Source organism: Podarcis tiliguerta (assembly GCF_965153285.1).
Source record: "Podarcis tiliguerta genome assembly, chromosome: 2".
NCBI classification, from domain to species: Eukaryota; Metazoa; Chordata; class Lepidosauria; order Squamata; family Lacertidae; genus Podarcis; species Podarcis tiliguerta.
The window spans coordinates 75,252,564-75,279,701 of NC_139535.1; the positions used below are offsets into that span (position 1 = coordinate 75,252,564).

At 38.0% G+C, this 27,138-nt stretch overlaps 1 protein-coding gene across 2 annotated transcripts in view; it reads left to right on the forward strand.

The window, feature by feature from the left end:
- The window catches only part of SLIT3 (slit guidance ligand 3), a 390,824-nt gene that overhangs the window by 199,928 nt on the left and 163,758 nt on the right, over window positions 1-27,138 (forward strand). For both annotated transcript variants that reach the window (XM_083430686.1, XM_083430687.1), the window contains exon 6: window positions 22,036-22,107. In XM_083430686.1, the coding sequence (XP_083286812.1) occupies window positions 22,036-22,107 (72 nt within the window). The remainder of the gene's footprint in view (window positions 1-22,035; window positions 22,108-27,138) is intronic.

Consider the following 27,138-nt stretch of genomic DNA (forward strand, 5'->3'; position numbering starts at 1 on the left):
AAAATGATTCAAATACTTTATTTTAGTAGTTTTTACAATAGCCCCATAAAAGTAGGCAAATATTACTTTCCACATTTTTCAAAAGACAATTGTTGCTGAGCTAGAGTGACTTGTCTAACACCTTGCAAACAGCTAAATTGTCAACTCTTTAACTGGTTTACTATGACGTATACAGGTAATTCTAGTGTTGATTCTTTTTATTATTCCATCTCTTAAATGTTCTGTGTGCCTGATGTTAAATTACATGCTTATCTTCTCTCTGTATTTTTAGTTTTAATATATTCACAAATTTAAACTGGAGGGCATTTTTTAAAATATCTATAATATGCCTTTCATTTTTTAAAAAATAACTCAGAGCAGGGATTATTTGTTCCAAAATAGTGCATTTTTCAACTATACTATTTGTTGTTGTTTAGTCATTTAGTCGTGTCCAACTCTTTGTGACTCCATGGACCAAAGCACGCCAGGCACTCCTGTCTTCACTATACTACTTAGGTTTTATATATGTGTTGCTAAAAATAAATCTAGTGCCGGATACCAATTTGTGAAAATATTTCTTAACGTACTATGGACTGCAAATATACTTTAATAATTTTTGAAATTCCCCAGAATAAATTAGTGTATTATGATGTTGACATTCCTTGAGCATTGTAGTATTCATTATTAATAACGACAGCTTATCTCTGTTAAAGTCAGTTCACAATTTAGAAACAAGACCAATGTAACTACAATTAAAACAAACAGCAAATTGTTATAATAGCAGTAGTGAAAGCATTGTGAACAAGCTAGTATTTATCTAAATGCATGATGGAATAAAATTGTCTTCACTATCCACTGAAAGACAGTCAGAGATGGGGTTAGGCGTACCTGCCTCAGGAGCCAATTGTACAATCTGGGTGCCACAAATGGGTGCCCTTTCTCTTCTGCCAAGTTACTGCAGCTGGGTCGCTGAAGTGCTGTAGAGTTCTCACTCAGGTATTTATGGGAGGAGATCGTTCACAGATTCCAATATACAATAAAACTGTGCTTTATGGAAACATAGGACAGATTTCTGGAAGCTTTAAAAGAAGTCACATATGTCACTTCATATACGTTGCCTAGTTTTAAGCAATACAGTAGGTTAAAGAAGCCTGTTACTCCTTCTAGTGGTATTAAATCAGTTGTAGATCTTAATGAATTCAGGAAATAACCCTTTGCCTGTCACTTTAACTTTCACAGCAATTCAATCGCTAGGCCTATTACTATACTATTAAAATTATGTCACCAAGTTGAAACTTCCTATAAGAAAAATTACTTCTAGCATAAGTTAATTTAATGAATGGATTAATCTCATCCTTCACCATCTGTTCAACACCTAATTATGAATACTAAAAGCACCTATTTCATAATTACATCATTAAAAACTATGATTGATTGAAATACATGTTCCTCATGTTGGTCTGAGGATGACTCCTCCTCTGCATAAAGCAATCTTCTAAATAAGATTTTACTGCAATCTTTTACTTTTAATTTCTTCATCCACTTACAGTGTAAAGAGGTTTTCAGGCCTCTAATGTTGGTCTCAAAAGCATATTCTGGAACATAAAACAATCAAAGTAACAGTTTTACAAACTAATAATTGAATGTTTGAAGGAGCTGAGTATGTTTAGTCTCGAAAAGAGGAGACATTATAGCCATCTTCAGTTATCTTAAGGGCCGTCACATGGAAGATGGAGTAAACTTGTTTTCTCCCGCTCCGGAGGGTAGACCCTGACCCAATGGCTTCAAGTTACAAAAAAGGAGATTCCAAGTAAACACCAAAAAGAACTTTCTGACAGTAAGAGTTGTTCGACAGTGAAATGGACTCCCTTGGGAGGTTGTGGATTCTCCTTCCTTGGAGGTTTTTAAGCAGAGGTTGGATGACCATCTGTCATGGATGCTTCAGTTGAGGATTCCTGCATTGCAGAAGGGTGGACTAGATGACCCTTGGGATCCCTTCAAACTCTACAATTTTTCAGCCTTTAAATGCAATGCTTGGAAATCTTGTGGAAGCAGGGAGCTATTGGGATACTCTGATTAGTCTTTCAAGGGCGAGACATATGGTCCCCCCCCAACAGTTTTAAGGGTACTTCCTGTTACTGCAATGAAGTTTTCCCAGAAAGCAAACTGAAGTTTCATAGCGCTAATGGAGAGCTACATGTAAGAGAGTGGCTTGTCTGGAGTCAACAGAAACAAGCTTTATATTACTTCTATATCAATTATTTTGGCACAAGACAGTCGAGAGACTAGCACTTCTGTGTCTACACTGTGATCTACTGAAACCTGGCATTTTAAGTGGTAGAAACTTCCCCACATGACCCCAAAACATGAGAAAGGCAATAGTCACAGAGAATGTTACCTATCTTGGTGAGAACTAGAAAGGCACCTGTTATCTGGGAGTTGACATCAACACCAGATTCTTCCCATATTGAACAAGCAACATTTATTTTGAGATAAGTACTTTTAAAAGAATCAAGGGTTGTGATTCAATAAAGATTTTTTAAATTTGCAGATTGTCGCAGCAAGAAATTGCTTGTTGATAATTGATACACTGAAAGCACATGCTATTCCTTTCAATGATTGTAAGAGCTCATGCCTATAATAATGGCTGAGGAAACCCAGCCAGATGGGTAGGATATAAATAAATTATTATTATTATTATTATTATTATTATTATTATTATTATACAAATGTGGCTGGAAAACACAACAGTGCACCTGCAAAAATATAAGAACAACATTCGACAGCAGTTTTTTTACCTTGCAGTTGTCACACACTCAACTTGTGTGGAAGTGCGGCTGCTGAATGCATACTTGAAGCACTAACATTTCCCAGAACAATTCAAACTGTTTCCCATCTGTTCAGTTCCAGCCCTAAGTGGTGGGAATTACTACAAAACTGTATTGGTTCTCTTCATGGTATGTCTGAAACAGGATGGGCATATAGTGTTGAATGTGTCAAGACTTTTATAGCTCACTTGCCTGACATTAAATTAGCACTGAAACACCTCCTAGAATTAAATTTGACAGCCAAAACAATAAATGAAGTCCATGGTGTTTTATTTTATGCGATATCTTTTGTCTGTGTTAATGTTAGCCGTGTGGTACAAAATATTAGCTGGCGTAGATATTTGCAACAGGGTCATTCAAGCTAGGGATACCACACTGGATGTTGAAGTAGCAATCATAGACAAAACTTCAAAACAACTGGAAATGAATGTGGAATGAAGCCAATTTGGTTGTGTCAAACCAAAATATAGAAATAAAACTCTCCCATAGATGTAATGGAATTAAGGTCAAGAGGTCATGGCTGCGTGACACCTGACAGAGGCTAACTTGGAAGAAATGAATGACACAGATGATACTTCATAAGTGTGTTCTTCACATTTTGGTAGACAATGTTGTAACAGGATTAAGCGTCCACTTCAATGCCGTTAAGCAGTTGGCAGAAATATCTGATTTCTTGTGGAAATATCTTTCCATATCTGAAAGTGATATGGAGAGAAAAGCTTTATCTTTATCTTAGCAATATCCTGCTGACCTTGGTGGTGATAATTTTGGAAAAGAAATGCAACATTCACCCTCAGTACATAAAGCTAATTTTGTAAATGTACAGGTAAAGCCATTAGATCTGTTGAACTTGTTAACCGAGTACAGACTTGCTTATCCGTTTCCAAATGCTACACAAAAGGTCAGTAAAGCTCTTTTTAAAAAATAAATAGTAAGTTTATCTACCTTTTTATACTAATATTAATGTGTCCTGATGATCTGATCTGCATTGCAATATAAAAGGATGTTCCAATGTGAATTCTTTCTCCTTCTGTATTGTAGCATAAACAAAGATGTTCAAATCAAATGTTCTTTCTTATCTCTGATCCTCTTTTAATTTATTGATATTTATTTATATTTATCATGGAAGGAGTATGAGAGCATAAGGCCTTAAATGCAGGAAATCAACAGAACGCTCCACTCAACCCCTCTTGTCTTCCATATCCCTTTTGATTTTATAGGCTGCACCTCATGGCATAAACCTATAGTGGGTAGAAACAGAATGACTAATTGAGAATGGAAGGGGCACAAAAGAAACTTTGTACCCCCTGATAATTCCTCTCAGAGACCCTGTCTATACCTACCAGTGGGAGACACTTCAAGCTGGGACATTCAGTTGTCTCTCACCTGATTCTTGACTTTAAAACACTTTTCTTACAAGAATCTTTTGTAAACTGCTTTAAGCCTCTTGGGATAAAAAAAGTTGCTTTCTTGGCCTTCTGCTGCTTGTTTCCAGCATTATGGAGCCCCCTTGCTTGCTTGCTTGCTCGCTCTCCAAATTTTATCCCCATTTGGTTCCTGTTCACAATTTCTGGAATTGTGAAACATCTAATCAGAAGAAGCACAAAGGATGATGATACTGTGGTTTTAAACAATGCATCTGCAAGGCCAAGATTCATACCACAGTAAACCCAGAACAGAGATAATATGTACACTGAGACTACCTTTTCTGATACTGCCTTGCTGCTGCATCTGAAAATCTTTGTTGGAAGTGAAACATCCCTGTTCTCAGCATGTGCAGTAAAAATTTCAGGAATTTGATCATAAACTGCTTGGATGCTGTAACACCCCTAACAAGAAAGCTTTTTTAAAAGGGCAATCTTCGCTCCAGTGGCCAGGAAGCTATATTCTTCCATTGACAGAGTAACCTTGTCAGTGGTTTATAGCAGCAGCATATGGGGCAGGAAACCTTGGAGAAGCAGCTGGAGATAACACAAAACTACTCACAGAGAGGCTACAGAAAGTTGAGCAGTTACAAATAGGTTATAAAAAGCATGACAGTTGTAACCATGGGCTCAGACTCCACTTCTTCAGGCAATGAAGTCAGAGAGAGGAAATTGCCCTCTAGGCCAGCCACAGATGTACATACTGAATCAGAGGCACTGGTTCTAGTGGAGCCTGTTGTGTCAATGCCTCTACAGTTCAAGGAAGTTGTATTGTCTTTGGCCTCCAACTCAGAAGCCATGGTGAAACCACAGCCCTTGTCCACTGCTCCATCAGATTCAACAGGCTGGGTCCTTTTAAATGAAGAGGCATACTGAGAAAGAGCTGTAGTTCATATTGAAGATTCACTCTGAAAATGCTGAAATGTCATTTGAGCTCTGATTTTATGGAGTCTCCAGCCTGAACCCTGCCCAGAGCTTCAAGGGTACCATTGGAACTTCACCTTAGAACTGCTGAAGCTGTCACTCCAAACTGTGACACCTGGTTCTGGGTATCCAGCAGGAGACAGGAGTGGAATCAAGACAAGGAATCAAGACAAGGCATTAGTAGAGTTTAGACCAAGAGCAACTCTGCTTTGCAGCACTTGCAGAACCTCAGGACCTTGGCTCAAATTCAGTCACTGCTTCATGGATCTGACACTGATTTGGCTTCATCTGTTAACAAAGGCAGTATAGCTGCTTGATGAAGATCCAGCCTGATTCAGACATGACCCATAACTACAGTTTGGCTCATATTGGTTCCAGATTTTGTGACCTTTGCCCTTTCTGCATATGAGCTCTTATAGGATGGGAAACTAATTGACACATAGATTGCGCCCTGCCCATTGTATATGTACTTAATGGTGGCAATCTGAGGAGATAATTCCCCAAGTGAAAACAATTCCACTTGGCTTAATTGCAGTAACTAGGATAGGGTACAGGTTGGATCACCATGAAGAAGACTATATTCTAATGAATATAGTCCGTGAAGAAGAATATATTCTAATTTGCAAACTAAATAACCAAGAATGTAATTTGATTTCCATCCAGACTTAGATTCCAGTGCCTGGTACAAAAAGTGGCTAGAATTCTGGCCTCTGCATCTGGAACACTTTCCTGCAATTAAAGTTATGCAGCTGGGTGCAGTCAGTGAAATCTATGGAAGTCTGCTTAAAAGATTGCTTTGGAATGTTGGGCAGAAGAAACATTTGCATTCCTTTTCTGTTTCTGGGTGTAGGCTTTGCTAGTCAGGGTCGATCTTTCAGCAACAATTCACTTAAAAGCCAGACTTGTCACCCTGCCCCACTCCAGCACTGGCCTTAGTCTTTGCCCAGTCACTCTTATCCCAGCAAAACACCAGGTCAATAAAGGGTTAAATGATAACTTTGAAGATATAAAAATAAAGCTACAAGTAATTAGGATTGCCATTTACACATCACCAAAGAAGAACAGGTGCATCACCAAGAAAAGGGGGAAATGGCATAGATGATATGCATAACCTTTGTGCATATTAATTTTTATGCATGGATCCAAATTTAGAAATTGTTGCTATAGTTTAAATAGAAACATCTCACCATAGGTGGCCTCTGCTGTCCAGGTGCTACGTATTGATGACCCTTCCTTCTGGTTCTTTAAAGCAGGCTTGGATCAAACATACTTTCAAAAAGTGAAAACAGTCAAATAGAGGACTGCCCTCTATAGAGTAGGACACCCTAACATGTATAGATTAGAGATGAAATTTTATCAGTAGCAAATTTAAATAATTGGAGCAGTCACAATTTAAAATCTTATTTAGACTGTGTGTTAATCTCTGTGTTAGGTACCTGTGTGTTAATCCAATGGAACTCAGTGGGCCTTGCTTCTGAGTAGGCATTCACAGGATTGCACTGTATATTTTAATTCTTTTCATGCTATATTTGACATTGCTTATGTAATTAAGCAATTTCATCCAAGTATGTCCTATGTTTAAAGAAACTTTCTTATGTATGCCGACAGAATTATCTTCAACAGATTTTGCTGTTACTTATTCTCATTGTGGAAATGTTTACTACAGAGTTATATACACATTTTGGTACGTTTCTCTTTTTAGCAGACCTATGATCAGAGCTTTTTGTGCTCAGGACTGATACTCAGCTTTCCTTTGTGTCCTAAGTGCAACTGTATTGACCTCAGTTTTATACTTGGAGAATGGGAAGAGGAGGTTTTGTAAGGTCATTGGCTATTGTTGAGTTGTTGTCATCAGTTATGTTAACCTACTCAACTATGACCTTGAATGGAACATTCTTTACCTTCCTTGTTTGATGCTGGAGTCAAATGTTTATAATGGAATGGTGCCTGAAAAATGTCACTTTAGCTCAGAGGAAGTTTCCACAACTAAGTATAATTCATATGACTAAATGTTGCATGACTGTGTTTAATGTTTCATTCAGTTACACCAAAACTGGGCAGCTAAAGAAGTCAAAGGTTGAATAGTAAGGATAGATAAATACATGAGGTTAAAGCTGACCTTTAGCAAAATTTATTGCCATTGATATTAAACAAAATCTCCTTGTCAGGCACTTGATTGGAACATTTAACTAAATTAATTTGGTCTGTGCCGTATGTTGTGTAGCTGTGTAGCTTTGCTAAATAGATGGCGATTCAAAAATCATGTAAAATCCAACATTCTCAATTTTTTATCCCTTTGACTCAAAAATGTACACTTAGAGGTGATCCTTGACTAATTTATGCTGACTTCATGCCAACTTCGGATATATTTGTTGAAGATTTCCTGTAGCATATATTTGGGGCTGTCAAGGAGGCTTTTATCCTAGGGAAAAAATTGTGCTGGTTTTAATTACAATTTTAAATAGCTCTATAACCATTGTGAACTCTGGGTTTACATCATTTTTATGATAGCCTCATAGTTCCTGGTTTATTGATTTTGTCATTTGTTTCATTACATTTAATGCAAACCTTTTGTACTGAGTTACTCTGTTCTCTGGGGATTGTTGGGAGGGGGGAGGGTCAACATGTAGTGTTGGCCAAAACAGCAGAACGCATATAATTTAACCATGGACTGAACCAATCGTGAAGGGCTATTAATACTGTTCAGCAAGATGCTGCAGAATTATGCCAGTGTGACCCCTTCACTTAAACTCAGTGGGAGAGCAGGATTTTCAGGCAATATTTGCTCAGCACCCCCTTTTTCAACAAAATGGAAATGATTCTAGGAATATAGCTCTGTGACATAACTGATAAAGGTAGGGCAAAATGGTTGGGGAATTGTTTTCTACATATGCATATAAGCAATAAACTCATGCAGTCTAATGATGTCGGCCATAGAATATTTCTTAGAACTGATTTGTATATAGAGTAGAAGTATAAGGGACAGTATGCAGGGAGAAGTCTAGCCTAGAACTGTTTCTCTGACACATTAGCTTTCTAAATGCAAGGCTGGTGGCAATTAGTAAAGCTAGATTACATTTTAGTTAAAAAAAACAACAACAGACTCTTGTGGCATCCTCAAAGCTAACAAATTTATTATAGTGTAAAACAGAACAACAGATTAAGTTACAGTCATCTTTTGGGAGATGTTGGATTTGTACATTTATGTGTTCCTGTTGTACTCATTTTGTATATATGCAGACTATATAAGAAAAAGTAAAGCGGGTGGTCTGTATCTCAAATGTCTGACTATCCGTTAGCGGAAATTAAAACAAAAATGAAAAAACCCTCAAGCAATAATTTTTAGGAGGGATGGAGGGGATGCAAAAAACAGGAAGCTTAACTGCTCAGGTTATATGTCTGTGTTTTAAACATTTAAAAACCTATGCTTCCTGTAATTGCAAGGGTGAGGTATAGCTCAGCGGTAGCTCCTATGCTTTGTATGCAAAAGGCCCCAGATTTAATTCCTGGCATCTCAAGGTAGGGCTGTAAGAAGAGATCTTTGTTTGGAGAGCTGCTGCCAGTCAGTGGAGGCAGTACTGTGTGAGGTGGACCAATGGTTTGATTCAGTACAAGGCATACTGGATATTGGACATCCTGATGAGGCAGGGATGCATAATCAAACATCCCAATGACTTTTTATTTTCCTAAAAGCTGCTGTGGGAGGGAAGTAGTTTGGGTTGTGGTTAGAGCACTATGAAAGGTTAGCTTTATCCCTTTCACTAGCCCTAATTCCTGAAAGGAAAATCCTGTCCTCTCTATTGCTGCTGTTAGGTGTAGAATGCCACTATGTCCCGCCCCCTGTAGTTAATATCAGCAGCTTCCAGGGAAATGCAGAAAGATGAAGGAATCTGAAATTAGGGTTAAAGTCAGTAGTGGGTGGGGTGCTGCCGCTCACCTGCCCCCCCCCCCATTCATGTTGCTGCTACTTACCAGTTAGAGGAGGTGCAGTTCATTATTATTTATTTGGAAGCTTTGAGAGGTTTCCAAATTGATGGATAGTAAACATCAATTCACATCAGAAACTTTGATTTCTAAAGTACATTGATATTTTTAAAGTGGATGTAAAGTGCTTTTAAGAGTATTCTAAGTAGAATTCCACTGGCTTTGATCTAAATTTAGTCATACTTTAAGTAAATCCTTTGAAATTTATGAGATTTCAGTTAGTAATGGCTAATTTAAGTGTCATTGATTTCACTAGGTCTGTTGAAAGTGAAAGTGTTGATCCAGCTCAACCCACATTATGAAAATCCGAATCCATTTTATTATGAAAGGTCCTGTTACTTAATGTATGGCAGGGATAGGAAAACTGTGGCATTCTAAATGTTGTTGGACCACAGTGCCCCTTCTCCCTGACCATTAGCTAAGCTGTTTGTGGCTGATGAGTGTTGGAATCCAACCACAGCTGGAGAGCTATAGGTTCCCATCCCTGTATATGAACTAGGAAAATCAAAGTTTACAAACAGTCTTTCTCCAGTGTCACATTATAATCCATATGCAATATCCTCCTTTGGAAAAGGGTGCAATGTAGAAAATGTAGAAAATTTTGAAATGTAGAAAAGTGTCTTGAATGTGTCTGCCAACTTTAATTCGTTTATCTCAATCTTCAAGGATGTTCTCACACTAAATTGTGCATTTCATGTTTCCTGCATCCCTTGAAAATAAATTGAGGTTCATATTTGAAATGAAGAAAGTTATCCTGAAAGTCTACACCAGCAATCATTTCAGTGTTATCCAGTAGACATACTGCACTATATTCAAGCCAAGAGGGATAATACAGTAATTTTCTTCAACTTTAAGACTATGGGATGCAATTTTCAGAATAAAATTCTATGCTTCATGTTTTAACCAATGTTTGACCTACACGCACACACACACATGTTCTCACTTTGAAAATATTATGAGAGAGTTGAGCTGGGGTTTTAAGTTGAAATTTTGCCTTGAATGTGTGTACCAGACTTCATCCTGTTGTCTCAGTGCTCCAAGAGTGTTACTGCATTACAAACAAATGGGGAGGAATTCAACATCACACTAAAGCTGACAGGGCAAGCATTTCAGTTTGCCGAATGGAACAATCCCTCTTCTCCTTTTCCTGTGCACTGTTCTGGCCTCCCAAGCCTATTTCAATAGAGTGAGGGAAGCACTGTTATACAAACAGAAACCAAGGCTTCTGCTAATGGGAATCATTAGTTGAATCCTACCTTCGGAATTCATACAGGCTAACCCAGGTTAACCCAAAAGACTTGGTCTTCATTTGGTCAATAGGATCATTTTTAAAATATTGTTTTCTTAGTTACTGAAACAAATCAGAAGTTGAGTTCTCAAGAGGAATGCTTCTTTTAGGAGCCAGTGTATAATATAACTGTGGCAGAATTTACCTAGTGGGAGCAAATCCGAATTATTAAATCTGCCTATACAAGCGATAAAATCAGATCAGACTGTCCTGTAGTTTAATTAATGGCTTCAAAAGTCAATTCTCCTCTTCCCAAGCAGCCATATTCATCCAATTTAAATTATTATTTTTAGAAGTGAAGATCCAATATCTGATGCAAAGTTGAACATTTACAGTTTGGGTTCTGAGAGGATTATTTAATGATTTTTTAGAGTAGAAAACTCCACACAGCATATGAAAAGGAATTTCAGTTTGAACAATGTTAAATTAACCCCCCTTTTCAAGTGGTTTGGATCTTAACCTAGATATTGTAATACTGTCATTATATACAGCACCATTGAAGTACATGGTGCTTTGCAGTTCCTTAAGCAAAAATCTGTAAGCTCTTGATGCACTTAGAATTTGAGATTTGAGAAAACAACAAATGGGAGAAGAGTGAGACATAGTATGAGATATATAAGGATTTGCTATCAAAGGCTGAAACGTGGTTGGGACACTTAACATCTCTTTGAGAAAGGCCCTAATGACTACTTCCCCTCCCTTCTCATATTTACTCTTCCCCACTGGGCAGTGGAGAACAACAGATGGTTATCAGTCAAGAGTAACTAGGGAAACCAATAAAACCTTCACCAATTGCTATGGAGATGGTCTTTTATGTGTTTGGTATGCAGTGTTCATTACATCAGCAATTGAGCAAAATGAAACAAGGATGTTGTAAAGATCCTGAAACTGAAAAGTGGGGAAGGGAATGAGGGAGATTTAAGATTTTAATATGATCATTAAATTCGGATCTGTATTTTTCATAATATTTACTTCCAATATAACTCAAGGCCATTCTCAGTCTAAAGAAATAGCAAGTTTTCAAGCCATACACATTAAAATAAATGTGAGTGTGCACATACATGCACATATGTGTGCGTGCAGGCATTCTTGCAAAGTTGGTAAGAGCCTATTAGATCTTTTCAGTAGCCTGCAGCTGAGGCATAGTTCTAGTAAATGTAGGTGAGTGTCAAGTGATCCTTCCCAAACTAGGAAGGAGGTGGAAACTTTAGTGATACCTATAGTACTCATTCTATAACATTTATTTAATTAATACAGTTTATATTTGGCATTTATCAGTTTCTTAGAATGCTTAGTGCATTTAACATATAGTATTTTATTGTTGTAAGCATTACAAAAAAACCCGCTTTAAGATAGGTTGGTAGTATTATTACCATGTTATAGTTGTGGAAAAGTGTCAGAGAAAGCTGCCTGCCTAAAGCCATCTAGTGAGTACATGGCAGAATCAAAATTCAAATTCTTATTTCTTTAGTACTATGGTTCATAGGAATCTGCCTTATACCGAGTCAGATGATTGGTTAATCTAGCTGAGCATTGTTTACACTCACAGTATTGTTTTCACTCAGCAGGGGTCTCCCCCACCCATGCCACACACTGAAACTGGGATATTTTATTTACAAAGCATGTGTTTTCCTCTAAGCTATAGCTGTCCCCTTGAATTTTGTTTGAATTTTGTTTAGATTGCAGGGAAGTAATTAACTTTCGTTTTAATAATGTGTAGAATATGCAGTCTGTAAATATGTAATTGCTGCAATTAAAAATTTCTTCACCTTCAACAATTCAGATCCTTAGCAAGAAAAGCATTTGAAATAAAGTTCAGCACCTAAGAAAGTCTAATTCCATATGATAACTTCAGAAGAAAGAAATTGTGGGTGTTTTGTTTCCATTAACCAGTTTTTGAAAGAAGGGAAGAGTCCCATTTAACTGGGGGCCTTAGTCAGATGTGACCAGTCTTTGGCCTTCTTCTCTCAAAAACAAATACAAAATGTTTCACAATGTTTTTCAAAAAATAAAATTAGCATCACATAAAGTTATATACTTAGATTCGATAATCATATATTTATCATTCTAAAAAGCTGCGAATGTTAAAAACTTTCTTGCATATTAGGAATTCTGACTAAACTGATAGAGAACAAGTAGCGTATTTTTCCGTGTATGGCAATATCTTTTCCTTAGAAATAATAGGCCAAAATTGTGGGTTGTCTTATACATGGATAGCAAAGGGGGAACAGGCAATTAGTGGCAGCAGCCAGCAAGAGATTGTCAGCGGCGATTGGCTGTGTGATTGGTTGCTGCAACAAGGTCTGCTGACAATTGGCAAAAAAAATCTCAACAATTTTGGGCAATTCCCCCCCCCCCCATTTTTTTGTTGCAGTCCCAAGAAATTGGGGTCGTCTTATACATGGGGGAAAGTTATACATGGAAAAGTACGGCAATTATTTTCAAGCAACAGTATTTTTTTGTGGTGGGAGGGAGAATCTGCCTTTGCTACAGTGCCCATGACTGAGACAATGGCTAGTATGTAACTAGTACATGTGGGACCTGCAACACATTTCAGGGTAGAATGGCCCTATTAAGGTTTCCTGCCACCAAGCCATGCTCTCTTTAAGATGCTCAATTTTATTCTCCCTCCTCCAGTGCCAGTTTTCCTGCCACTCTCCCCAGTCAGTCAGATTTCTGTGATGACTGAGCATGCTCAGTTTTCAGTGGCTTGCTTTTAGTTATCCCTCCACCCCTTTTAGCTCTCCCACAAAAAAATACCCAAAGCAAATTAGTTTACTTTAAAATTAACTAACTTTAGAATTCCCCAAGTCTGCAGATTCTGCCCTCTTGTGTTGGGATGATGGTATTTTGATAATGTTCAGTATTCGGATAACTTCACAAAATAGTATATAGTTCACAAAATAGTATGTAGAGCACTGTAGGGTAGGAAAACAACTAAAATGAATGGGTAGAATAGGAGTCAATATGGAAATCTTACCTGTTCTGCTTTCTATACTTTTGTTCTTTAAATTCCCCTTGCAGCTCAGAATATGGCAGGCATCCCCTAGATTAGAACCATAGCTTTCTCTCCAGCCCTTCTAAATCTGGTTTCAGGATAATATAAGCTTCAAGGTTTTTTGTTTTAAAAGTTACAATATTTAACTTAAAATATATTGTAATGGATTTTTTAAGGTGTATCAATGCAGTTATTGCATCCTTACTAGGAAGAAGGCAAAACCCAACTGCTTTCTAATTCACACATTTAATAGTTATGCTGTCATTTATATAAAACTGGGAAAAGTGTGTTTTGAATATTTTGTAAGTTCAGTGAACTTTCCACTGCTGACAAAAATCTGCTACATCATTCTGAATGGATATTGCATTTAGATGATTAAACACAGAAATATAACAGAGAAATAAGAAATATTTGCACTTAATGTATTAGTCACATTGGTTATGATAATTTTACTAGCACTAAAAGCGCACCAAAGTATAGAAGAAGTGGGAATAAAGTATATTCTGTTCTAGGATCCGTAGAATTTATTGACAGATTACAGTTCTAATTACACACAAACAAACATGTTGTATTATGATTGTGTTTGATATGAGGGTTTCCCACTTTCATTTATTTTATATGGATAGAATGATTTGATTTCCTGCAAAGTTTACAATTTCAGATATTTGTAAATGTTTTTCCATGCAATTTATGTGGGGGAAAACCTGTTGAAAAGTAACACAAGAAATGTCCTGTGGCAAAAGGAATAATGATCTATTGCTTTAGATATTTAAATGAAGTTTATTCAAGGGCTTTTGTTGGCTTCTAAACATTTATAACTTGCTATACAGTGCTGTAGAACATGGGTGGGCAAACTAAGGCCCGGGGCCCGGATGCGGCCCATTCGCCTTCTAAATCCAGCCTGTGGACAGTCTGGGAATCAGCGTGTTTTTACATAAGTAGAATGTGTCCTTTTATTTAAAATGCATCTCTGGGTTATTTGTGGGCCTGCCTAGTGTTTTTACATGAGTAGAATGTGTGCTTTTATTTAAAATGCATCTCTGGGTTATTTGTGGGGCATAGGAATTTGTTCACCCCCCCAAAAAAAAATAGTCTGGCCCTCCCACAAGGTCTGAGGGACAGTGTACTGGCCCCCTGCTGAAAAGGTTTGCTGACCCCTCCTCTAGAACTTCTGACATCCTGTTGCCTGCCTGAATTTTTATTGGAATTGCTTTTGAGATGATTTTATTGTTTTATCTCTTGCTGTTTTCCACCCTGGTGCTGTCAGGCAAGGAAGGTCCAGAGGAAGATATTAACTCTTTATTGTCAAAAGTACACTTAGAAGATAGGGGAAGGCATGTCAATCAGTCCTACAAATCTCAGCTACTTCTAAGTGTGCAGCTGATGAAGCAGTTGCAGCAACAGGAAGGCACCACCCCCATTCTCAGCTTATATATCTTCCCCAGATGAGCTGTGAGCAAGCAGTCTAAGACTTGACCTGCGTTCAACCGGTGTCTGCTCCTCCCGCTTCAGTCCTCTTCTGGTCCTGGGAGACAGTGAAGCAGGAGGTGTGGAGGCAGGAGGAGGAGGAGGAGGAAGTGTGGAAGCCCTAGACTCTACACCAGCCTGACCTCTCTCTCCCTCCTCCAACATCTGTCCTTCACTTTCCAGTCCTGCAGCTTAGCCTGCCTCTGACTCTTGCCTCCTGGCTGTTACGGGTTCCTCAGATCATGGATCTCTTCTAAGTCAATCTCCAACCCCACCTTCTCCCAGTGCCCTGTCATCTGTATCCAGCCACCACTCCTCAGTGTCCAGACAGTCCCTGACACTGGGGCACATTTGGGAAGGAAAGAGAAGATATGTTAAATAAATACATGAAAGTATGAGAAAAAAATTTTTTAAAGGCTACAATTATAACAAAATAAATGTAATCCATATATAACATTATACTTATAATATCCATCAAAACTGAATCCCTTGTATGATGTTGATAGCAGTAGGGAATATAAGTCGTCTTTTTTGCTGAAATGTGCCTTATTGAATTCTGTCCCACAGTTGTTTGTATAACCTTATTTTGTAAGTCCCAGATTTTCCTCTTCCATTGGTCTGTTGAAGGTATTGTGTCCGTTGTCCATGCCTTTGCTATAAACCTATGAATAGCCAAAAACTGTGCATTGCTGTCTACCTGATGTTTTGCATATCTCAAAAGCATTGTTACTGGGTTCACTTGCAATTGACAACCGGCTTGTTCTTTAATTATTTCTCCCCATAATTATTTTAATTAAGCAACAATCCCACCAAATATGGAAAAATGTACCTTTAACTTTTCTAAGCCTCCAACCGATATCTGATGCTGTTCCTTTAATTAATTTATTTAGAGTATAATACTATTTTGCGTTATTTTATTAAAAATACTGTTTGAGGTTTACTTTAATTAAGTTTATTACCTTCTGTTTGTATGCACAGCCACATTTTTCATCAGAAATCTCCGCAATGAATTCCTTCTCCCAATTTTTTTTAACCGATTAGATATGTCTGTGCATTCCTCTTGTCCTTTAAATTCTGAAACATGGGCTTACATAAATCCTGAACTGTTGCAGTTTTAGGCTATATCTAGAACAGTGACTTTCTGCTTTCTCTAAAGAAACTTCATAAGAGTCTGGGTTCAGGCAGGCACCAACACAAATGATTTTTGGAAACTATTATAAACATATTTATGCTCCCAGGACTTTCCTGGTGTTTAATTCCAGTAGATTGTTATGTTTTTAAATGAGCCCTGGGATATTAGCTGCAGTGTGTGTGTGTGTGTGTGTGTGTGTGTGTGAGTGTGATTTTAGTGTTGATGAATTATTCTTAAAATCTGATGAAAGGAAGTATAAAAATGTTTGAGAAATACTTTTGTGCACAGTGTTATATGAAAGCTTTTCACATACCATGTTGAGTAGCAAGAGAGACTTTGTATGTACATAGGAGCTGTTCTGAAAGTCTGTTGAAAGTGCAGAAGAGCATAGGAAGATACTTCATACTGAGTCATTCTACTGATCCATCAAGCTTGGCTTTTTGGCACAAACCAGCAGTAGCTCTCCAGGGTTTCAGACAGGATGTTTCACATCATACCTGGAGATGACACGGGTTGAACCCCAGACCTTCTGCAGGCAAAAGTATATAACCTTCCACTCTCCATCCCCAAATACCTCAGGTGCAGAGCTTGCCACCTTGGTCGTACTCCTCCCATGCGTGTACACAAAGAGATTGTGTAAAATGTGTTCAAATCTCTCATCAGTTGCATGATACAGCCTAAGGCTTATAGTTAGTGCTGGCTGCACCTAAGAAAAGCTGGATGGAAAGACTTCAGAATGTGAGTATAGCACTCATATAAAACAAACACAGTTTGTCTAGGTGCATGTTAGGTTAGTACACTAGATTTCTCCTAAAATATTAATAGACTTAAACGGGATCATTTCAAGTGCAGAGCCTGAAATGGCAGTGCAGGGCAAAAGGCGGGGGGGGGGGGGAGAGACAAACTACCCAAATCAACCTGCTTTCATCTCCAGCTGTTCCTGGCTCTTCCCTGAGGCTACCTGCAGGTTAAGAATGTAAAAATATCTCTACTGGATCTGTTGAGGGATCTATCTGGTCCAGCATCGTTTCCAATAGTGTCCAGCTCTTATTATGTCGAACTGATTTTGTGAAAATATAATTTTTAAAAAGCTGAATGAAACTGAATAGTCCGTCACATACCTCTGGGAAGGCGACAGAAAAGAAGACAGCCTTTCACCCTGTTGTTTGTGCTCTCTGTATGTAAAATAGTGGGAAAGCACACAGAGCTTTCTTTCCTCCAGAGGAAAGCACCTGTGTCCTTCCCTTGTACAGAGTGATGAAAGATACCCATGTCCATACACCACCCCACTATCACTAACCTCATTGCTCACACCCACACAGCTCCCCTCTGTTTATTGATCTACCATTTCAGGCATAGAGGAAAGGGATTTTTTTTTTCATTTATTAGCCCCATTTCTTCTCAGTGTGCTGTATATCAACAGTCACACCTTCCTTTCACACACTCCCCCCTTTATGTGATGTGTGTTTATGCGTAACATAAAATTTGGATCCTGTTGTTTAGTTTTTTAAAAAAGCTCAGGGCTTTAAAAAAAAGACTAAACCAAAGATAGAAACCCTAAACACTATGGGTTAAATAGACAGTTACTTGTCACTGACCCACGATAGCTGGAATGTATGTGTGTTTTAAGACACATGAAATATTTTACTGAACATGAACTATTTCTGAATTTCAGTGCCTAAAGGGACTGCATTTCTTTACTTAGTATGTTTAGAACTGCTAATGCGTTGATCTTTCAAACCCAGCCAAGTCTCTGCAGGGATTGGGATAAACAATTTTGCTTTTGTTTTCATGTATCTAAAATTAAATGCATCTAACACTAAGCAAAAAAATAAGCAAACTTTGCATAACCAACACAGGTTCTGCACAAAATACAGTATCAGAGAACCTTGCAGATGCTAAGTGACTGCTTTAATATATTCTACTTAAAGTATGTGAAGGGAAGGACGGATTTAGGTTTAACACTTCCTGCCTATTTTATCCCACTCATCAAAAGGTGCACTAGAAGTTGAGGAACTTAATATCTAAGGCTGTTGAGTTCCATCCTGTCATCAGTTACTTCTAGGGATAAGGCAGAAATTATATTCCATTCCAATTAAAGGTGAATTTACCTATTTTGTACTTTCTTAAACAATAATCAAACCCATATTATCTTTCAAAATTTGTGCATTTTCGAATTTTGAATACATTTCTACAGCCAAGGAATGCATATACAAGGGTAGGGGGTGTATAAAATACACATGTTATGGAAAATAACATACAACAGCAATTTAATGGAAAGAATGCATATATCAGGCAAAACTGCACACAGAGATGTGCATATTAGGAGAAATTCACAATGAAATGCTGCTGAATTTTCATGTGGCCCTTAAATGAAGTGTAAACCGATGTGGAAACTGAACTTAAGAGCTGAAAAATGAGAAACTTGAGAGAAGCCAAAATTGGCAAATTTGCCAATCCCCAGTTGCAAATGCTTCAGCTATCCTTATTTACTAGAAACAGATGCTATTTTTTTGAATACATTTTCATTGAAATTCATAGGCAAGGGGAAAATCTGTAGTCTAGTGCCTATTTAAATTATTACTAGCATGCACCCACATGTATTAGAATTCTTCAAATTTACTCAGTGTACCTAAAAAGCTAAATATCTGAAACTGTAAAGTTATACTTATCTGCTCCAAAGTAAATTCCATTCACATCAATGAGACTTACTGCTGAGTAAATGTTTATATGACTGTAGCATGAGAATCAGTGCTTGGAAGAGGCAGATGTGACCGTGTGCGGTTCTGCTTCCTACATACACCCGATTATGTTGCTGAATGTGTTTGAATTGCAACTGTTCGATAAGTTGCATCTAACTCCATTGTGAAATGAAAAAATGCAACATTCCAGTTCACAGTGTGTTTGTTTGTACTTATAGAATAATTTGCTTTTTTTACAAAAATTGACAAATGTGCCAATAAAAGAGTAAACAGTGTTAAATCTAAATAGGAAAAGGAAAGTGTTATGGTCAGTGTGATGATGCACACATCACATCTAAATCTAGAGCAGGATAGGCTGTTTTGTGTTGTATGTTTTTATTTTTATGCTCCATAAAATATATTCTTAATATTGTACACCACCTTGGGATTTTTTGATAAAGGGAGGTGGTATATAAATAGAATTAACAGCAACAACAATTGCAGAGTATATTAATACAAATATAATCAGCAAGGCAGAGCAGAGCCACCAGCAATGTGTAGTGGGAAGGGGAGAGTGAGAGAGACTGTGGAAGAAGCAGCTCAGGCCTTGACCCTTGAGTCAAAAGTAGAGCCGTGTTATATGTGTGTCTGTCTTTTCAATAAACATATCTTTTATAGCAAAGAGAATATATGACAAACATCAACATTATAACAAATGGTGGAAAGGACTTAAATTTATCATTTTAAAAGTTTACAGATAAAGACCAAGGTTTCTATCTGGCTATGTACCTCCACTTACAAAAGGTTCTTTGCGGGGGGAGGGGGGCTTCTGTAAGAAGAACAGAAAAGGAGGGGGGTTGCCTGTAGTCTCATGTGCTGCTCCAGAGAGTTCACCAACCCACTAGACAAGGTTTGGGGGCTGGAGAAGGAAGGAGGAGTGAAGAATGCTTCGCTTTCTTTCCCTTCACAGAAGTGCCCTCTAGATCAAGGATCCTTCCATGATTGAAGATGCACAGTGTTCTACAACCCCAACGATCTACAAAAGGATTTTCAGTTAATTGTTTTGTAGCCATGTACACTATGTTAATGTGTAATGCCGTCTCATGCTACAAAAAGTCAATCTGGCAAGGGCTAGCTGATTCATTACTAATTCCAAATCTTTGTACTGACAATATTGTTTAAGTGTGTGTGTGTGTGTGTGTGTGTATTATCATCATCATCATCATCATCATCATCATCATTTTCTGAGGTTGCTATGACCATGGTAGTCAAAACAACAATAAATGAAACATGGACAATATTGTTTAGGTATCTTAATTAACCATTACAAAAGTTTTGAAGGTGTTTTTATACCTATCCAATATCCCCTAATACAGTTATTTGACTTACTTTTTTTTTTTAAAAAAAAAGGTCAGCCAAGTATCTGCACATTTCCAACAATCATCATTATTCAGTCTGTAAATGTGTTTCAGCCTAAAACAATTTAAGTACAAGTTTGTCTTTATTTTCACCTGTGAAATGTTGGGAGGTTTCAGTAATGACTTGAGTGGGATTTAAGTATATTCTATTATTTTGCAAACTATGAAGTCGAAGCATATTTAGTAACCTGGTCTAGGTTTCTTAGGAATTCCAATGCTGGCATTGCCGGGACTTGGGGGCTTGCTGGAGACATTTCGGGAAGCAGCTTGGATCGGAAGGATTTAAAACCCTTCCAGTCCCATGGCATGACCCCAAGTGGCAGGAAATTTAGACACACTTATTAGCATGTCTAAATCTTTCCTGCCTCAAAAGCATGAACAACTTATGAAAAACTACACACAGCAGCAGCAAAAAAAAAAAGGATGAAGGAATGCGAAAACATTCCTTCACACTTGCTTCTGTCCTATCAGCTTCAACCTGGCGGACCATGGAAGTGAATAGAACCAGCCTCATATGTCCAGACATACACAAATGGGCACACATTTTAGGATCGCAAGCTTAAAAACAAATTTCATGTTAGAAAAAAGATCCTTACCTAATTAGCTATCTTTGTTAACAAAATCTAATTTGTACTTGTTTTTCTTCTTCTTTGTTTTGAAATTCTGACAAAGTATAAAGGTTTGCTCAGACTCGCTGTAAGTAGCAAAATACACCACAGCCGTGCTGTATGCTACTAGAGAAATAATTCTGGAAGCGGTGATCTTTATAAAGCCAAAACAACACCACACATGCATATGAAAGAAGTATCAGCAGGCTTGGAGGAGCAGCAAGATTTGTAGATGTATCAAAAAAAAACCTTAGAAAAGTACAAAGCTCAGCATAATAATGTGTCTGTGTGTGTGTGTGTGGTCCAGAAATATGAACAGATGTGGCTGTGCCTGGGCCAAGTCTATCCTCAACCCTTGTGTGCAAACATTTTTTTGTGTCAGTGAACGACATTCTATATTGAATTGGGCAAAGAGTTGTATTGAATTGGTAGTGTGGAAGCACCTGCTGAGATTTTATAATCAGCGATATAAACTGAGATCTTGAAATCAGCGTTATAAGCCATTTTCTTCCTTGCATCTTTATGTTATTTGATAACCCCTGCATTTACCCAGCATATTCTAAAGTGCCTAAGGAAAAGAATTCACTCCTGGTGTGTGTATTTTTACATTTAATTCCTTGATTAGATCTGTCTTGCTTGATATACTTGTAGTGATTCTGTGTTTGGTGGTCAGAAATGTTTCAATAGACAGGCCTACCAGATGGGGCCAGTAACAATGCAGAAAAAACATTGAACCACCACAGACATTTGGTGCTTGGAATAATAAAAAGACTATAAAATTAGATTAGTTGAGTCTAATTTGGAATTGGTATATTCCCCATACACCCTTGAAGCTCTTGGGCAGATAAAGCCTTGAGATTTAGTACTGTCAGGACGGAGGACTACAACTTCCAGTAAAAGGGGGAAAACAGCATTCTGTGAGGTCACTGGGGGCAGCATGGTGACCTCCAATGATTTACAGGCCTTTAGCTTAATGAAATTGTTTCAGTGACATGACGGTAAAAGCTCATAATGGATTGGATGCCCTAATGTAATGAAATTATTCCCTTCTGCCTTAGAGGGGGGGAGCGCAATTAATATTTACTGAGACCTGACAGGCTTCAGTGTGCTGTAGTATGCAGCTCTTTCAGTCGGTGAGAAGAGACAGAGCAGCGTGGCAGACTACAGGCAAGCTTCCTCCTGGTGACAAGCAAAGACTGCAAGGGGGTGGAGGGACACCTTAGTGACAGGGAAGCTTAGAACATGGTGCTCCAAGGCAGCGTGGTTACCAGGCAAGCCTTCATACTTTTCCTTCCTTCCTGCAGGCAACTGGACAACAATCAGATCAGCTGCATTGAAGATGGAGCATTCCGAGCCCTGCGTGACTTGGAGATTCTGTGAGTTGACTTTCTGATTTATTTGTGTGTGTGTGTGTGTGTGGTGAGAGAGAGAGAGAGAGAGAGAGAGAGAGAGTATGTGCGTGCATGTGTGTGTGCGTGCATGCATGCATGCTGCAGTGCCATTATTTCAGTGTTTGCATCTTTTCTTTTTCTCTCGCTCTCTTTTTACTAAAGTGTGTAGCCAGCCAAGAGAAATTTTCTCACTTGCTGACTTGATGTTAATGTTAATTAACCCATAAAAGAAGGCTTTGGTTCTATGGTCCTTAGAAGCCACACTGGGTTTTGTACCGAGCAGATTGGGTTTAATAGGTTCTAAAGCACATTGTTTTCTGTATACTAACAGCTAGAACCTGTATTTTTATGGTTAGGAGGGTGGCTAACAGGTCTGAGTGGTGTGGTATTTGGAAGCAGTTTACAATTGACCTAGTCAGAGAGAATAATTGATAAACATACAGAAAGAGCTTTGGCATGAAAACACAATGGCTGAGAGGAAATCCCATTGTGAGGATTGTGACAATCCCATTGTGAGGATTGTGATTTAGTATATGAGCAATGTGAACACCTCTAATTTTAAAGATGCATTTTAAAATATATATGACCTTCTCAAACTATTTGTTCTGAAGCAGATTACTGGTATTTCTAATAATTACAAAAATTTACAAATTGGGGCCACCTTACCAAAGTCTTTTGCACACTGTAATTAAGTGTCTCCTTTGTAATGGTGATAATGTGCTCTCACAAAATAGTTGTGCTTTGCAAAGAGAGGCTGATCTCAGCCACACATGCAAGCATCATAGAATGTACCCAACATTAATCATAATAAAAGCAGACCCAATAAAATTAATAAACATGCCTAACTTCGGTCCATTAATTTCAGTGGGCATACTCTGAGTAAAATTTTGTTGGCTACAATCTTATCTCCTTGTGCTTACTCCTTTTTTAAATTACACTAAATGATTTCGATGTTAGTCACTTACATAGAAGTTTTCAGGTGACGTGGAGAAAGTTATTGTCTTAAGTTTTTACTTTGTACCTCAAACCAAGGAGGTTCTGAAGATATGTCACATCATTAGTTTATCAATAAATGCGCTCAAAACTTGCAGGCTGTGATGGTAAATGGGATTAGGCCTTATTAAGGCTCAAAAAAATAAGTTGTGGTCACCTAGAGGCCACATAGTTTATTTGCAGGGCAGGCGTGTATCTTTACATGTTGCCCTTTTAATTACATTGTGGTCGCATACCCTACTAACTAAAGTCTAGATGTGCTCATTGTGAGACAACGCCCTTTTTGCACATCCAGCGGCCCTGCCCATTTCTTAGTCCTGTCGTTTGCTGTGAACTAGTATCCATTAATGTCTTTTGGAAATAAGTTTTGGAAACTAGTTTTCTACATGTGGTTCAGGCATTGGAGCACTGCTATTTAATGAATGAATTTATTCATTCAAGTTCTGATTAGTGATTGGAGAGATGAGTGCCTGCTCAGTGGCAGTCCTCCCTGTGTCATTTGTTTTTTTAAAAAAGATATATTTGTATCTAGTATTGTTGTGATTGCCAATGTGGGCGGTAAATAAGGCATTTTGTATTTATTTTATTAACACCCCCCCCCAAGTAAAAATATATTTTAAAATATTTCTATTTTTTTCCAACTGTTTACCAGAAAAGTTACTATGGTTCTGCGGAAATACATTAAATAGTAAGATATATTGCCTTTCCCACAAGATCTTCAGTTCTCTAAATGTCCAATAAGTTTGATTTTAAACGCTCTTCTTGAATTTTTAGAATAGTTGAAGAATACATGAATTATGGTTTTTACAAGTGACACCAAATGTCAGTTAGAATTAAAATTATCTTAAACTTTCTAGAAAAACAAGCGAAATGGTAGCATTCAAAATTGTGATTAATTTATGGAGTACTGAACGATTGCCTATATTTATGAGATAGTTAAGTCCCAATGACACTCAAAGCATTTTATAAACAGAATTGGTGCTTATCCGCACAGTGTTTTTCTAGGCATGCAACAACTTCTACTGTGGCTCCTATGACTAGAAAATTGTGCATTCATATTGTGCGAGTAACTTAAGAGTGCTGAACTGTTTGAGTGATTAGCACAACATATCTGCATTAGAATGGGTTGCATAAAAATGTGTCTCGTGGATATTCTTATGCAATTTGAATTTTTTTCCAATGGAATCTTCATGATTATAATTTTACGCCATTTGGTTTACAGTGTTCAAATTCGCACTGATAGAATCAGGGGAAGAGTTTCCCTTCCAATATTTAGGATTATAGAGCAAACTGATTGGCCAAGAATTTAGATGTAATCCTATAATTGGCATCATTCCTTCATAGTTGGCAAACATCCATTTTTGTCGATGTGATAGAACATATGTAAGATTCTCATATTATTCTCAACAGAAGATACGCTTGGGCCAGGAAAAAATTAACCACAGTAGTGGGCTTTGCAGTAGCTAGCTAAACAGTGGATCAGACTTCGTGTTATTGCTGATCATCATTATGGCAAATAAGTTGAGCACAAAATTGTTGTGTCAGCATTTTATGATATCCAGTAATGGTTGGTGTGTTGCCATTTACTTTTCTTGCCATAACACACAATATTGAGTCATACATAAGACTTTCTTCAGTTGCAGTATACTCTACTGTTACAAGAAGTGAATGAAATTTCCACAAGGAATAAGTTGGCTGCCTAAATTGAGTTAACGTATTTATTCTATTGCAGTATTTTATGCAACATAATAATTGTTCAGAGAGAAATCATAGGAACAATATAGTAATTAAAACTAATTATTGTAGATAGTCATAAAGATGGGGAAATTTTTTTACCAAAAGACTTTTTGTTTCTAAATTAAAAAGTTTAGATTGAAAGACACATCTCTACATGGTCAAATCACTTATGTTTCTATACAAAGGGCAATTTTTACAGAGGGCTTTTACTGGAAGGTGGGATGCCAGTCATAGTTTATCTATAAGAGTGACCACGTACCTGTGTATGTGCATGTATACATCTTAAGGCGCTTCTCTTGCGTATTCCCGTTTAAAACATTTTATATTTCCACTTCGTTGGAATGCCAGATCCTTAATCCTTAATGTGGTGAATTAACCACTAGTCAATGATCTGTTGGCTGAAATCTAATGGTATTGCACACATTGTCTTCAGTAGAATCAAGGTAAGCTAATGCAATTGGAATAAAATAGCGAACTTGTGATTTCAATTTATTATGACACTTCAACTACACATAATAACTCAGTAAGCTTTTCCTCAATCTTTCTCTTATTGAAATAGCATGTTTGTCATATGTTACATGTACCATTCTTGATTTGCGATAACATTTTATCAACAATTATCCTAATATTTTCTGTTTAATAGAAAATACCGTATTTTTCGCTCTATAGGGCGCACTTTTTCCCCTCCAAAAATGAAGGGGAAATGTGTGTGCGTCCTATGGAGCGAATGCAGGCTTTCACTGAAGCCTGGAGAGCGAGAGGGGTCGGTGCGCACCGACCCCTCTCGCTCTCCAGGCTTCAGGAAGCTATCCGCAAGCCTTCGGAGCACGGCGGGAGTTCAGAGCACGGCTGCGGATAGCAGCCTGCAGCCCAAAGCCCGGGGAGCGCAGCGCCAACTCCCACTGCACTCCCCAGGCTTCAGGCAGCTATCTGCAAACCTTCGGAGCGCTCCCCCAGCCTGCAAGCTCTGGGAGCGGCGGCAAGGCTGCGCAACCTTGCCTCCGCTCCTGGACCTGTTCTGGGTGCTGGGGTCGGGGGAAGCTCGGGGGAAGCCCCAGCCGCACGGCTAAAAACGAAGCCACGCGCAGCCTCTCCCGGCTGGAGAGGTTGTGCGTTGCTAAAGAGGAAGCCAAGACAGCCAGTGGGATGTCTTTCCCCCCCTTTATTTCTCCCCCTAAAAACTAGGTGCGCCCTATGGTCCAGTGCTCCCTATGGAGTGAAAAATACGGTAGTTGTTCATTAGTAGTACCCTATTCCTTAAAGTATGTGTATTTTAGCTGTTCTGTTATTTTGGCCCTAAAAGCACTACAATCAGCATATACATTGAATAAATACGCTGCCTACATTTTCTTTTTACATCCTCGTTTACATTTGAGGTTTGTATCTCAGATATGCATAGCGTATATGAACCAGTGTCTGCTTTCAAATGAAATGAAGGGATGAAATGAGTCAGAATTTGACTTGTTGCTCCTTAGAACATGCTACCTGTCTATTTGAGATCTTTGCCAGTGCTGACTAGAAAACAGTACTTTGTAACACACACCAATCTGTCAAATTACCTTTTATCTGTAAAGCGAACCTCAGACATGTGACAAAAAATATATGGTAAATGCTGTGGTCAGGTTTTTGTCTTTAAATCTCATTCCTAAAAAGACTCTTTAGAGAACATGAATTCAAATTGATTTATTTATCAACTTGCCAGTTTGTTGAGATATATATTTATTTATACCTAATTAGATGCAATGTTTAAAATCATGACATAATTCTAAGTAATTGAGATGTCACTGCTTAATGAAAATCTATAAATGGCAAGAGGATATGATTTGTTGTTCTGTTATGCCACCAAGTATAATCAGTTTAGGCAATTAGGATTAATTTGAATTGTGCAAGTTGCTTTTCTAACTATATAAGCATCATATAAGCAGAATATTTAATGAAGACCCTGATTTTCTAGTTAATGTGAAAATTCAACTTCTTCTGTCATACACTAGGATAGATAGATAGATAGATAGATAGATAGATAGATAGATAGATATCCTTAGTTTAGATATAGAGTAGAATGCAATAGGTGCCCTTGCATTTACAAAAGGGGAGGGTTGATCCAGTGAATGCTCTGCTAATGGAAGAAGCGGATTCAATTTCCACAAATTTTTCCTTGCCCCTGCAGCCTTTCATCCCATCTTCCACTGTTTTGAATAGTCTCCCAACTCTCTGGAGCTGCCTTGGGAGAGGCGATACTCGGGGCTGCAGGGTGGGAAGGAGGAAATTGGTGGAAAATGTCTCACC